The sequence below is a fragment of the Hipposideros armiger genome, unplaced genomic scaffold (genome assembly GCF_001890085.2).
Source record: "Hipposideros armiger isolate ML-2016 unplaced genomic scaffold, ASM189008v1 scaffold_128, whole genome shotgun sequence".
Lineage (NCBI taxonomy): Eukaryota > Metazoa > Chordata > Mammalia > Chiroptera > Hipposideridae > Hipposideros > Hipposideros armiger.
This window is the reverse complement of record NW_017731478.1, coordinates 3185774-3201056: the sequence shown is the minus strand read 5'-3', so window position 1 is coordinate 3201056 and position 15283 is coordinate 3185774. Positions and strand designations below refer to the sequence as shown.

Sequence of the window (15283 nt, the reverse complement as noted above, 5' to 3'; positions counted from 1 at the left end):
AGCTGAGCCATCCTGCCACCTGTTGGCAGCTCAGCAGCAGCTCAGCTCAGCCCTGGCATCGAACCGCTGTTGCTCAGAGCTCAAATTCTTGAGTGAGCTCTTAACCAACTGAGCCACTGGGCTGGCAGAGCTGGATCTTTCTTGGAGGATAAAGCAGATTTAGCTAGGGAGGCGGGTGGGGGAAGCATTTCATTGGGAGAAAAGGGTAAGGGCCAAGATTTAGAAGTTCAAAGTGTGACCCAGCAATTCCGCTCCTAAGTATATACCCAAGAGAAATGACAACATATGTCCACACAAAAACTTGTACATAAATGTTCATTGCAGCACTATTCACAATAGTGAAAAGGTAGAAACAACCCAAATGTCTATCAAAGGGTGAATGGATACACAAAATGCAGCATATCCATACAATGGAATAGGCTTTCACCACAAAAAAGATACATGCTATAACATGGATGAATTTTAAAAACATTATGCTAAGTGAAAGAAGCCCGACACAAAAAAAAAATCACACAGTATTTGATATCTTTCATATGAAAGTTCAGAATAAGGAACTCTGTAGAGACAGAGAGTAGATTAGTGGTCCCTTAGGGCTGGGAGAGGAGATACAGGGATGATGACTAAAGGTTATGGGGTTTCTTTTGGAGGAAATAAAAACATCAACATTGTGGTGACAGTTGCACATATATGTGGGCATACTAAAAACTGCTGTACAGTTTAAATAGCTGAACTGTATGTGAACTATATCTCAATAAAGGTGTTTTTTAAAAAGCAACGAAAGTACAAAATGTGTTCAGGGAAAGGTGTAGACAGTTTGGAATAAGAGCTTTCTCTTAGGGGAGTGTCGGCAGATAAAGCAGAAGAGACAACGTGATGGAGCACCCTGAATTCCAGCCTAACAAGTTTCATTTTTATCTTTAATAGGGGAACCTTGAAAGGTGTTTGATTATGGGAGTGGTTTGTTGAAAGTTACATTTTAGGAAAACAGATCTAATAGCGGTGTGTCCCGAATGGGAGGAGCAGGGAGCTCTGTTTGCAGCTGCCACAATAATACCTGTGTTAGACAGGGCTGCGCTCATGGCTCTGAAACCTTTCAGCAGCATCTTTCCTTGAAAAAGAAAACCTTCCCTTCGGTGATCACTGCTATGCAGGGAGAGGTCTGGTGGCTTCATGCCACATCCAGCAGGACTTAAGAGATTGCCTCTTGTTGTCTTCCCCAGGGAGGAATCATGGGCATTGAGATCCACTGGGATTGCAACCTGGACAGTTGGTCCCATCGCTGCCGTCCAAAATACAGTTTCCGTCGCCTTGACGACAGGACAACCAATGATTCCTCGTACATAAGTCCAAGGAGTCCTGGCTACAACTTCAGGTAACAGCGCTCCAGGTCAGAATGGCCACCTTTGGCTCCCCAGGGACCTTTCAGGCGCAGCTGAATTGCATCATCTCCAGCAGTCAGTCAGGCTAGATTTGGTTCCCAAGGCAACAAGATAAATGTAAAGGACTTCCTCTCAAAGCTAGATGGTGATTGAATTTTTGTATGAATTTTGTTTTCTTTTTAATCCTTAAAGAGATGCACACTCTTTGTAAAACAAACAAACAAAAATTTGAAAACAGAAAAAAAGAATAGAAAAGAGGATGAAAGTCACCTACAATTCCTCTACCCTGAGATAACCGATAACCCTCTGGTGAATTTTCCTTGGTGTAACCAATTCTTTCGTGAGGTTTATATGAGGTCACATCGCAGTTATAATTGGGTATTCCTATGGCTGTATTTCTCACTTGTGGGATTTATATTTGGTTCTTTCTCAAAGCCATCTAGTATCGTTTCAGTGAAGCCCATTCTTACCTTACGGATCCTATTTCCTTGGTCCCTTCTACTGTACAACCCCTTTCACACTGACCTATCACCTATAGCAACGTGGATGGAATTTCTGCATTCCTCATTTGTGAGGCTTTGGGGTATCTGTTGGTGGGCTGCAGCTAGAATGATCTGTGCAAAGCTGTGTGTGCCGTGGGACATGAAGGCATTTTTTGGGGGGTGATTATGTAATTTTGTAGTTGTTCCCTGCCAGGACTGTCTGACATCTATCAATTATGACCAGGTTTTAGTTTAATTTGTGGGCACTGGATGTCTTCAGCCTGCTAAAAAGCTCCCATCCCTGTTCTGTTGCCATGTAGGGCATCTGTAACCTTAGCTCCCTTCCCCGGAAGTGTGTTAAAACTCTAGCTCCTCAGATACAGATCTGGCCTGGGCACGCCTAAGGGGTCACATGGTTTCAGTCCCCACTCACCACTTATCTCTAGCACCTAGAAAATGCCCTTTTTTGTTTTGAGGTCAGTGATATATTGATACGATTTTCAAAATATTTTATCTTGCACTTCTTTGTGTATGGGGTGAGAGGTGGTGGGCTTCCTGCACTAGCTCAGGCTGCCATCTTGATTGAATGTCCTTTTGGTAAGAACAGTTTAAGGAGTCCTGATACCCTGGGCCATGTTGCTTCCTCACTGCAGTCTTGTCTCACTTTTAAGGTTCTTTGCAGTATATCGTATATGCTTCTGGCTTCTGGACTTCAACCCTATGAGTTCACTAGAATCCTGGTTCATTTTCACTCTTAAGCTGGCTGGAGCTTGGTTTGGTGCTCATCTACTCGTTTTGACCCTCTGCACAGTTCACTCCTCTGATCCTGACCTGACTTTTGCCCAGTGGTGACCCCGTGCCATCCTAACTTAGTTTCCACATTACCGCCAATGTCTGCATTGTTTTTTCAGCCTGTTCCTACAACTCTGTCCCAGCACTAACTTGGCCTTCAGTTGGAGGCTTCTAACACAGTTTCCATGACTTATCATTGCCTATGGGAGCCAGGCTGGTTTCTGTAACTGTGGTGATGGCTTGTCATTTTAAGCCCGCGTTCCAGGAACAAAGTAAACTTATGCTGTTCCCTTTTCAGAAAGAGTTGCCAAGTTGCCACATTCCCTAGAATAATAGTTATACAATTTGCCTATGAAGCTGGTAGGAAATTGATATTGGCATTCCTCATGTCTTCATTTATCAAACATATGTATATTGAAGAAAACAACTATTGGTTGCTCTAATGAGTATATATTGGTAAACAAAATAGATAAAGTGATTTCATGGAGCTTATATTCTAGTAGGACATAAATATAAGAACATTATAAGTACAATATATGACAAAAGTATAAGTAAATAAAAAATCCCAGCAAGAAACATCATTAATCATCAAGGAAATGCAAATTTAAACCACAATGAGATACAACTACACACCCACCAGAACAGCTAAAATTTTAAAAAACTGGCCATTCCAAATGTTTACACATCCCAGTGGGAGTGCAAATGGTACAACCAACATGAGAGGACTGTCAGGAAATTTCTTATAAAGTTCAACATCCATCTACCCTATAATCCAGAAACCTCACTCTTAGGTATTTACCCAAGAGAAATGGAAACCCATGTCCACACAAAGATTTGTACACGAACATTCACAGCAGCCTTGGTTCATAAGAGCCCCAAACTGGAAACAACCCAAATGTCCAACAACAGGTGAATGGAGAAATAAATTGTGATATGGTTATATAATAAAACACTACTTAGTATAAATTTAAAAAGGAACTAACTACTGATACATGCAACAACATAGACAAATCCCACAGGTATTATGTTGAGTGAAAGAAGCCAGACCTAAATGAGTACACATTACTTTAGGATTCCATTTAAACGAAGTGTAAGAACAGGCAAAACTTACCTATGATGATAAAAGACAGAACAGTGGTTGCCAGGTTGGGGAGTAGGGATTGGAAGTGGGGGCGGGAATAGGAACTCATTGGAAAGAATTTTCTGGGATGATGGGATGTTCTAGATCTTGATGGGGTATAGGTTACACAGGGGATTTGTCAAAACTTATTGAACTGAAACCCTAGGACTTGTGCATTTTATTGTATGTAATTTATACCTCAGGAGTACAAACAAACAACTCCAACAAGGCCATTTCAGATGATGATAAATGCTGTGAAGAAAATCAAACAAGATACTGTGATGGTGGGTGCCCAATTGGAGATGCGACCAGGGAGGGCCTCTCCAAGCACGGGGTGACACTCCTGCAGACATCATGTGCTTTCCTGAGGATTGTGCTTTCTTAGTTAAGAAGAGAAACTGTACACGCAGGAGCCCATGTTAGAGGAATCAACTTGCAAAACATTTTGCCATCTCCTAATACCTTCGGAATTAATGGTCTAGACCAGTGGTTCTCAAAGTGTGGTCCCCGGCACCAGCATCACATGGGAACTTGTTAGAAATGCAAATTCTCAGGCTCTGCCCCCAGACCTACTGAATCAGACACTCTGGGGGATGATCTTCACAAGCCCATCTGGTGCACACTCACGTCTGAGAACCACTGATCACGTTTGAGAACCTTGATACTCAGAATGTGGCCCTGGAACCAGCAGTATGGGCCTCACCTGGGCACTTGTTATCATGCAGAATCACAAGCCCCACTCTCAACTTACTGAATGAGAAGCTGCATTCTAACAAGGCTTCCAGGAGATTCATGTGCACATTAAAGTTTAAGTAGCACTGGCCTAAGATATATCATCCAGCACCCCAAAGTACTTCCTTTTTAGATGTTACTTAAAGCAACCTCATAAACTGGCAAGCAGCCTTCAACTATGTTTTTATTTTTGTTTTTGGCCTGCATGTTTGCAAAGTTGGGACATTCTACATAAAAATCTAGACTCCCTGCTTTTTTTGAAAAATTAAACTATAATATTTGGAAAAAAAGAAATTAAACTGTTTGACAACTCTGGGTTTATAACCTACACAGCAGAACTCAGCCAGAGCTATCAGTGGTTTCCTTTAGAAGGGGCATGTTTTTTGGTTTGCCACAGTCCCCACCACTCTTTATTGCCTGATACCTGGCCCGCATGACCCATTTCTGTTATCTGCCAGGCTTTTGTAGGGATTTGAGTTTGAGACCCTCGACCAAAGGCTGGCTGAGATCAAGACACCAGACAGTTTTTTTGTGTTTTTTTTTACCTCCTTTAGGTCGCCATAGTTTCATCCAGGGCTTTGAGACCAGCTCTGAGTTTAGGTAACGTTTTTGATCGTCCCCTGCTGCTCTACTGAGTAGGCTTATGGCCATCAGCAAGAAGAGAGGATGGGATCAGTAGTCCCTGGACTGTCCTCAGGGGCTGCTTTTTTTTAAGCAATCAGAAGAAGCATGCAGGGCAATGTACCAACCAGATGTTAGCAAACGTCCTTCAAGTTGTGGAGCCAAGCCTAAGAACATTAGCTCCTGGAGAGATCTGAGCTTTCTGAAGAACAGAAATTGTTATGATGTTGAAAGTCTTTTAGAACAAAGTCTTGAGCATTATGTTGTGTAGAATGAGCACCAGAAGAAATCTTTGGCCAAAATAAACTGTCCAAATCTGACAGGTAAAACTGGACAAGTTATTTTCAAATAGCCACACGAAAGAAAAGGTAATTGCAGGTGATATGAGGTATATGAGGAAACAGAACTTTCTAAAACATAGGAATTTAAAGGAGTTGATCACAAGACGGAATTTTGTCCTTTACCAAAAGGTGTCCTTGGCAAAAGGTGCTTATTAGATGAACATATGATTCAGTTTATTTACAGCATGTGTAGGCGGAGCAGACCCACACAGAGGGCCCAGTGCACTTCTCTGGTTCAGAATGGGTATGTGATTGTATTAGTTCCTTGTGCCTGCTGTGACACATGACCATATACTCGGCTTACACAACAGAAATTTATTCTCTCACAGTTCTAGAGGTCAGAAGTCCAAAATCCAGGTGTCCACAGGGACACGCTCTCTTTGAAGTCTCTAGAGAAGGATCCTTCCTGCCTCTTCCAGCTCCTGGGGGCTCTAGGCGTTCCTTAGCTTGTGGCTGCATCACTCCAATCTCTGCCTCTATCTTTACATGGCCTTCTCCTCTGTGTTTGTTTCAACTCTCCCTCTCCTTTCTCTTGCAAGGACCCCAGTCACTGGATTTAGGGACCATTCTAAATTCAGGATGCTCGCATCTTGAGACCCTTAACTACATCTGCACACTCTATTTCCAAATAAGGTCACACTCACAGGTACAGGAGTTACGTACGTGGGTGTATTTTTTGGAGGGGGGCTATTTAACCCATTCATTATGGTGTGCAAAAAAACATCCCTGCCCATGGCCTACTGTTTCTCAGAGTGCGGCCCACTGAACACCTGCACCAGAACCACTTGGTACCTTTCCTGGAAATACAGGTTCCTAGAAACCCGCAGACCCTCTGAAACCACCCTTTGAGAGAAAGGCCCAGGAATCTGCATTTGAACACACTTCCCAAGTGATTCTTGCCCTCAGTTTGAGAACCACTGTACCAAAACCTGAAGGCAGAAATTCAAGTATTTACTGCATCATGTTAACCTTCCCGGTCAAACCATCTTTCATAAAGAGATAATGCACCCCCTGGGCATGGAGTGATGGTTGCTTGCTCTGTGTTTTAAAAAAACAAGTCACTCAATAGACAGCAGAAGAAGGAACTGTCATGGAATGAGAACAATCAGATGTCAAGATATTGAAACCCCTCTGGCCGGAAACGCATGCCTGAAAATATCTAACACATCTCAACGTCAGATTGTGTTAAAAAAAAAAAAAAAGCGTTTCAGATGTTCCCTTCTACATTGCGGCACAGCGTCTGTCTCCTGTTTTCTTTCTCCCTCTCACCTGTAAATAGACTGCAAATTAATAACTCGGAAAGAAAATACATACCCTTACCTAAAAACAGCCATCAAGAGGTGGTAAGACGGAGAGACAGATTTAACTTTCTTGAGGCATGTGGTTTAAGCCTCCCTAACTATTCATGAAAAACAAACGCCACTTTTCCTTACTACGGCACTGGTGAGAGATGCATATTTGGGGTACTGTGATTTGGGCCCCGGTCTTCACATATAAAGGTGACTGAGTGATGACACGGAGAGGTGAATGCCTTTTAAATGAGAATTTTATTACACTCCCAAAGAGGACGAGCAGGCGAGCACACACAGGGCCACAAAGGGAAGCACCGGGTTTGGTCAGGCAGTTAGCCAGAGCAAGGGGAAAGCCAAGCCCAGAGCCTTGTGGGAAAGACAAGACAGGGCAGGGAAAACAGCTTAGGATTGGCTAGTTTGAGTCATGTGAACAGGCTCTGGGCTATAGGCATGGTCTGGTACCTGGTCCTGGGTGATTTAAGGCAGTGTGAGAGTTAGATCAAAGAGGTGGTTGGGTCCGAGGGTCTGTAACATGATTTTCATGCACTTGCAAAAGCTGGGTTGCAGGGGACACGTAAACAACTTTAGTTGTGAGTTCGGCCCTGTGATGATGGTTGCCAAGTAGACAAATACAGAATCTATGAAAATAGAGTTAGAACAGACGCTGAGGGGCACCTGTCCCCATCCAGTGATTAGTATCTAAGATTCACCCCCCCACACACACACACTCCCTCCCCCTCAACACTTGGTTCTAGAAAACCTGTTTCCCTCTTAAGGAATAATCCGATTGCTTAAAGTTTTTTCATTTCTCTGCTTTTTGTTAATCCTGTTTTGGTTAAAAATTGTTCCTTTTAATCTTCAACAAAACGCCATTTTTCATCCCTCCGTGACGGCGTAAGTGGAGGAGGTGATGTGCGGAAGTGGCGCTTCCGTTCCAGGTGGTCCCGGGGAGTAATCCCTAAATTTGGATTGTGTTGTTCCCTCTGCCAACCACCGCAGAGCCAGAAGATGGATAAGGAAGACCAGATTAGCTATTGTTTGGGTTTCTCTTTTCCTAAAATACCAGCACTTTCCGACAGATCTTTATAAATATGGATCCTTTTCCTCCAACAGATACGCCAAGTACTATAAGGAAAACAATGTTGAAAAGAGGACCCTGATCAAAGTCTTTGGGATCCGTTTTGACATCCTGGTTTTTGGCACCGTAAGTCTCTGTTCCCAGCCACGGGCACCTCCATTCCTACGACCCTGTCCTCATGTTTGCTGTAGTGCCTCCAGGGGTGAATGCTGGGTGATAGTCATTAGCTGGCACTGTGCATCTCACTTGTGGGATAAGGAGACGGGGAAGAGGTGTCCTTGGGGTTCTGTCCATGAACAGGTCATCTGAGGAGTACAAGAGTGAGACGGGAGAAAAAAAAATCTAATAGTCAACTTTAAAAATAGCCTGATGCTTAAAAAAAAAGGAGAAAGAAATCCCTCTGTAAAATACAGAAATACAGTAGTAACAGAATCCAACTCATATTGCCTTAGGGGAAAAAAAAAAAAGGTTTTTTGTTTGTTTAGTTCACGTAACTGAGAAGTCCAGGGGCAATTTCAGGCTTCAGACATGGCTGGATCCAGGTCCTCCAACATCATTGTCAGGAATGTGCCTCCCTCAACGTCTTACGTCTGTTTTCCTCTGCTTTGGCCTTGCCCTCAGCTGTCCACCTCTACGTGGTCGTGTCAGGCGGATCCTTATATTTACCAACCTCAACTAATCACTGGGACCAAGGTCACGCCACACTCTAAGTGGCTGGTCTTGGAGCAGCCCTGAATCAGCCCCTCCCCCAAAACTACAAGGACCAAGTGTTAGTACACACAGACCCAGGGCAAGGTCCGGGAACTGAACATCTACCTCTGTAAGCAGAGGGCAGGAAAAGCCCTAAGGAAGAGGCAGACCACTCCAGCCTGGTAATGAACAGAGTTCATTAGGGGAATTTACTACTTCCGAGGTGCGCCTGGGGCGGCTGCAACACAAAATGGATCCCTGCGCCACTTAACAGGCATCAAAGAATTACGTAGGGCAAAACGGGGAGAGTCACAGGTACAAGAATGCTACCAGGTACGGGAAATTACATGCTTGACCCGGTCAGGGCAACGGCCTGTTCCAGGAACCAGCAGGTAGCAGGGGACAGGGAGGGGTGCTGATTTATGTCAGGATGAACATGGATTACCATCAGACAGTCTCCAACGGGGGATTGCGGTAAGCAATATCCATTCTGGCCCAGGGCCAGCTCTCGAGTCAGACAGTGGTCACATCATAGAACAGTCTTTCCTCCACACCGAGTATGCACAGAGATAGTTCTCCAAAGGAAAACTGGGGTGCTGGCTCCAGAAGGAGGAGATGCTGGGCATGTAAAAATCAAGATGCCCATGACACCTTGTCCGACAGCATATTATTTACGTAACATGGTGATAAGCAGCACAAGAATCAATGAGCTTTCACTGAGTGAGTAAAAAGACCACTGAGAATAAAAGCCACAGGGACGCCTCAGGGAAAAGTTGGTGCAGACATTCCTTCCCTCTATTTCCAAAGCAATCTCCAACCACCTTCAGCGAAAGCTGCCTGAAGCTCTCACTGTGTGTGGAAAAACAACCTTCCGTGGTTCTCCGCTCAGTGTGTGGGTTCCAGTGCTTCTCTGTTTAAAACAGGCACGTTTTCAAGCACCTCTCGGAAGGCAGAAACAGGACGATGAGAATCACATTGTCAGTCTCTGCAGTTTCTATGTGAACACCTTGGACGCAAGTACAAAAGTCACAGCGCCAGACACCTCCCCACCCCCACCCCCACCCCCTTGGCTGGAACTAAGAATTACACGTTGGAACAAAAGAACATTGCTCTGAATTTCAGCCAAGTAACCTCTCCCACTCTGTTCTCAGGGAGGAAAACTTGACATTATCCAGCTCATCGTGTACATCGGCTCAACCCTCTCCTACTTTGGTTTGGTAAGGCATTGTCCTTCTCATGCTTTATGGAAATGGTTTGGGGGGAAAAAAAAACTTTTACTAACACTGCGCTTGTCGGGGTTCTTCGCAGGCCACTATGTTCATTGACTTCCTCATCAACACTTACTCGAGTACGTGCTGCCGAACCCACGTGTATCCCAGTTGCAAGTGCTGCGAGTGCTGTGCGGTCAATGAGTACTATTACAGGAAGAAATGTGAGTCCATTGTGGAGCCAAAGCCGGTAAGGCTCACTGTGTCTGTGAGACACCCAACACCCCAGCAGTCTGTTAGATTGCTGAGAAATGGGCAACAATAAGGCCAGAATCACAGGTCTGGTCCCGTGGCGGACACATCTCCGGACTCTACCCTGATCTACCATCTTGCAGGTGAATCCTTTGGTCTTAGGGAAGAATAGAAACAAAAATGGAGAGGCAAGAGATGGGGAGAACAAAGTTTTAGGTTCCAGGACTTGTCAGTTTTATTAAATTGGGACAGTCAAAAAAATAGCATGATGACTTTGGACAACAATTCGCAGCATCTAGTAACACTTACATGGGACATAACGTAGAGCCTGGCATTCCCGCTTCTCCAGACCTGCCCTAGAGCAACACTCACACGAGTACCCAAGTAGTACACATGCACAACACGTCCATTACGGCACTGTCTGTAACTGAAGAAAGAGCATTCAGCCAAATGTCCAATAGGCGGAACAGTGCATTAAACTATGATAAATCCATAGCAAGGCATGGCAGGCACCAGGTTAAAAGGATGAAGGAGATGATAATAATAATAGGAAACGTTTGTATAGCACTTTGAAGTGATATATATATATATATATATATACATATATATATATATATATATAAATAATAACTCACTGCATCCTCACAACAACCCTACAGATAGGTGCTATTATTATCTCTTTCTATAGATGGGGACATTGAGGCACAGGAGGAAGTTTGAACAATTTGTCCAAAGTCATAGAGTTTGTAAGTGGTGGGGCTGAAATCCCAGCTGAAGCAGGCTGGTTTCAGAAGCCATGTTCATCACCACTATGTTACAGGTACTGGCCTGAGCAAATATCCAAAAGAGTTTCCTGAGGGGAAAAAAGCAAACTATAGAACAACATATGTGGTACGAGATATAGGTTAAAAAACAACTGCACATGTAAACGAATGCTATGTATTTTCAACATGTGTGTTACATACGTACATATATACACAAACATACATATATATTCTCTGTATTTTCTATATGTATTATACACACACACTTGTGTGTGTGTAGGGGGAATATATGTATACAAAAAGGCATTGGACACACACAAAAAAGCGATAACAATGATTCCTTCTGAAAAGAAGCCTAAGATGGGGGACTCGCCAAGGGAATTTTAGCTCATCTGTATTGTTTTGATTGTTTAATGTGGACTTTACTAAGCAGGTTCTCTACACTTGACTTCCCCCAATCAACGCACAATCTCTGGTCCTTAAAAACGACAAAGAGGGTTTCTTTGTCTTCCCCTGACCCAAGAGCATTACTGTCCTTTGCCAGCAGCTGAATGCACCATTCATTGTCCATTGTACATGTGTACACAACTGGAAATCAAAGTTCATCTTTGCAACTAAAAATCATCACTATTTCATGGCCCAGGATGGGGTGAAATTTAATGAAAATATAAATACTATAAGTAGCAATAGTATAATTTTCTGAAGATATTCAATCTAGAGTAGCTGAAACAGAGGAAACACAGCAAAGATATTTTCTATAGCTCTTGGGGGACCTAAAAACATTAGACATTAGGCTGTGGATACTCAGAGTCCACAAATTAAAGTGCACAGGGTTCCGTTTCTGATTTTCCTTTAGACTCCAAAATCATACATTCTTGGTTAGCAAGAGATTTGGGTTAACTTGTTTAACAGTTTGCCATTTGGTATATGGGAATAACACTTGCCTTTAGATATGTTCATGTATACAATTCTTGACAATGCTATACAAAAATAGGTAAATGTTTAAACCTTCTTTCCGTAGACGCTAAAATATGTGTCCTTTGTGGATGAACTCCACATTAGGATGGTGGATCAGCAGCTACTTGGGAGAAGCCTGCAAAATGTCAAAGGCGAAAAAGTCCAAGTAAGTTAAAACATGTAGTCGTGTGTGTGTGTGTGTGTGTGTGTGTGTGTGTATTTAAGAAAACTTACTATTCAATATAAAAATATGTACAAATCACAGTCAAATTTTAACAAAATAAACATATGGAATCAGCAAACCAGCACCCAGATTTTAAAAAGTGGGTATTATTACTAGCAGAAGTCCCTTTCATGCTTCTACCCAATCACCACTCTCCCTTAAAAGTCATCATTATCCTGTATCCAAAGATTAATTTGATCTCATCTAGAATTTAAAAAAAAAATTTTCATTTATGGTTGACATTCAATATTATATTCGTTTCAGGTGTACAGCACCATGGTTACCTTTTCTAGAATTTTATAAAATTTGAATCCTATAGTATATACTCAGTATATATATTCTGTTGTAGGTCTGCCTTCTTTCACTCAACATTATTTTTGGGAGAATCATTCATGGTTTTGTGTATATCAACAGTTCATTCTCGTTGCTGTATAATTTCTGTTTGACAAATATCCAATTTATTTATCCCTTCTATTGCTGGTGGACATTTGGGTAGTTGCCAGTTTGGGGCTCATACCAGTGATGGTAAACATATGGCACCTAGCAGTGGCATGGCTGAGTCACAAGGCAGGCATATGTTTGGCTTTAGCAGACACTACCACACCATTCTCTAAGCGGCTGTTCTAATTCGCACTCTCCCCAGCAGTTCTGGCTGTTGGGCATCTTCACTAACGGATCCGTTTTCTACAGTTGCCATAATAAATTACCACCAAGTATCTTAAAACAACAAAAATTTACTGTCTCGCAGTTCTGGACGCTAAAAGTCTGAAGCCAAGGTGTGCTGCTGTGAACATTTATGTACAAGGACTATTGATTTTTAATGTACTTGACTCAGACTTTGGTGAATGAAGCTATATGTCCCTAAGAACAGACATTTCTAGATGATGGCAATTATGGCAGCTTCTCTTGGAGCATAACAAACAGATGCGTCAGAAGAGGGAGCCTGGAGGGAAAGGAGAGAGTGGAGTGAAGTCAGCAACTATTTACTATCTCCTATGTGCTGGGTACTGTCTGCCCTAGGCACTGGGGATGTGAAAATAAATAAAGCAGACAGGGCCCCTGCTTTCATGCAGAGGGAGAGTCATCAAGTAAACATGGTGATGAGTACAAGGAAGAACGTAAAGGCTCATGATGCAGTAAGACAGCGGTTCTCAACCTGTGGGTCGCAACCCCTTTGGGGGTCCAACGACCCTTTCACAGGGGTCGCCTCAGACCATCAGAAAACAAAAAGATATTTACATTACGATTCAGAACAGTAGCAAAATTACAGTTACAGAGTAGCAATGAAAATAATTTTATGGTTGGGGGTCACCACAACATGAGGAACTGTATTAAGGGGTCGCGGCATTAGGAAGGTTGAGAACCGTTGAGTAAGAGAATGAGCTGGGAGGAGGCCGACTACCTGGACTGGGTGGTCAGGGCAAGACCGTCTCTTTGAAGAGGTGGTATCTGCATCCAAGTCTGCTATTCCGAACTACACTTTCTAAATATGTACAGTGGAGATAAGGACCCGTATCTCATGAGGTTCTTCGAAGGCTTAAATGAGACAATGCTTGTAAAAGACTATCACCGTCCTGATACATGTTTAATGAATGATAGCTACTAGTATTGATGCAATAGTAAATTTTATAAGTTAATAATAAAATGAAAGAACCTAGAACCCTAGGGGCTGTCCCTGCTGATGGCTTTGGAAACTTGACTTTTTCAGAGACCCTTGATGGACTTCACACTGTTGTCCAGGCTGCCGCTGTCTCTCCAGGACCCACGCCCCATGCCAGGACAACCAGAGGAAATCCAGCTACTTAGTGAAGCGGCGACTCCGAGGCCCAGCAATAGCCCTGGTTGGTGCCAGTGTGGAAACTGCCTCCCATCCGAGCTGCCCGAGCGCCGCCGATGCCTGGAGGAGCTGTGCTGTCGGAAGAAGCCAGGTGCTTGCATCACTACCTCCGAGCCATTCAGGAAGCTCGTTCTGTCCCGAGGGGCCCTGCGGTTCCTCCTGCTGTACCAGGAACCCCTGCTGGAGCTGGACGCAGACTCCACCAACAGCCAGCTGCGGCACTGTGCCTACCGGTGCTATGCCACCTGGCGCTTTGGCTCCCAGGACCTGGCCGACTTCGCCATCCTGCCCAGCTGCTGCCGCTGGAGAATCCGGAAAGAGTTTCCCAAGAGTAACGGCCAGTACAGTGGCTTCAAGAGTCCTTACTGATGCCCTGTGCTTGTAACAGCAACTTTGCTTGCACTTTGAGCTTCACCTGCAAAGATCTGTGTCCAGATTTTCAGACAAAGGGAAATGTGCTTTCCTCTGCTATAGCTCTATGTGTGTCAGAGCACAGAGACCTGGTTACACACACACACACACACACACACACACACACACACACACACACACCAGAATCCCTCAGCACGGACCAAAAGTCAGGAGATTCAGGTGTCTGTCTCGATTCTGTCCCCAGGGAGTTGTGTGATTCCCAGGCCTTGAGCCTCTGTACCTCAGTCACCTTCTTATCCAATCTACTATATCACAGAGGTATTGGAGGAAAAACTGAGAGTATACATGAACTTCCTTGTTGATGCATAAAGAATTACATGAATACAAAGCAGCTCATTATGAGGTCAGACTAGGATAACGGCCAAACTACTGTATGAACAAGCCCTTTGGGTCCTGGTTGGAGAGTGTGGAGAATCAAAAGTGGCCACAAATTCTTTGGCACTTGTCCCTCAGGCCCTGAGGGTTATGTCTCCTCCCCTCGTGTCTGGGCGGCTCTGATTGCTTATCCAATCGTGGAAGTGACACTGTGTCAGCTTCAAGGTCTCGGTCTTAAGAGGCTGGCAGCTTCCACTCCCTGTCCCTTGACACTCTTGCTGTGAAGGAAGGCAGCCTCCGGGAAAAAGCCGGACTGTCCAGAGACCGCCCTGCTGTGAGGAAGCCCACGCAGCCACGTGCAGAGGAGAGATGCCCGGCCAGTCCCCAGCTTTCACACCATCCAAGCCCAGTCGCCAGATGCGGGAGAGAAGACGCCTTCAGCTGATTCCAGAGCCTGCTAACATATGACTGCAACTGCATGAGACACCCCAAGTGACAGCTGCCCAGTGAACCCACAGAACAAAAATGTTCTTTCAAGCCACAAGTTCTGGGTTGTTTGCTACACAGCAACAGATAACTGAGACAAGAGAGCAGGCCTGACTCGTGGGGCCACAGACTCAGCCCATACCTTCTTCCCTGGTTCTAAGGTTCTTAGGAAGTTTGGAGCACCCCTGGAGCCCCTGAGGAACCTAGGTTTCTATTGGGCAGTTCTAGGAGGGCTGCAGACCAAATCAGGTAATGCACCAGCCCAGCCCTGAAATCCCATCA

At 44.2% G+C, this 15283-nt stretch overlaps 2 protein-coding genes across 4 annotated transcripts in view; one reads left to right on the top strand and one right to left on the bottom strand.

The window, feature by feature from the left end:
• Positions 1 to 15277, top strand: part of P2RX7 (purinergic receptor P2X 7) — a 45230-nt gene extending 29953 nt beyond the window's left edge. The window contains exons 8-13 of the mRNA XM_019648889.1: positions 1221 to 1372; positions 7873 to 7963; positions 9679 to 9744; positions 9836 to 9985; positions 11773 to 11874; positions 13640 to 15277. Coding sequence (XP_019504434.1) covers positions 1221 to 1372; positions 7873 to 7963; positions 9679 to 9744; positions 9836 to 9985; positions 11773 to 11874; positions 13640 to 14137 — 1059 coding nt within the window. The 3' untranslated portion in view covers positions 14138 to 15277. The remainder of the gene's footprint in view (positions 1 to 1220; positions 1373 to 7872; positions 7964 to 9678; positions 9745 to 9835; positions 9986 to 11772; positions 11875 to 13639) is intronic.
• Positions 1 to 15283, bottom strand: part of IFT81 (intraflagellar transport 81) — a 192523-nt gene that overhangs the window by 145638 nt on the left and 31602 nt on the right. The gene's annotated exons all lie outside the window — the stretch shown is intronic.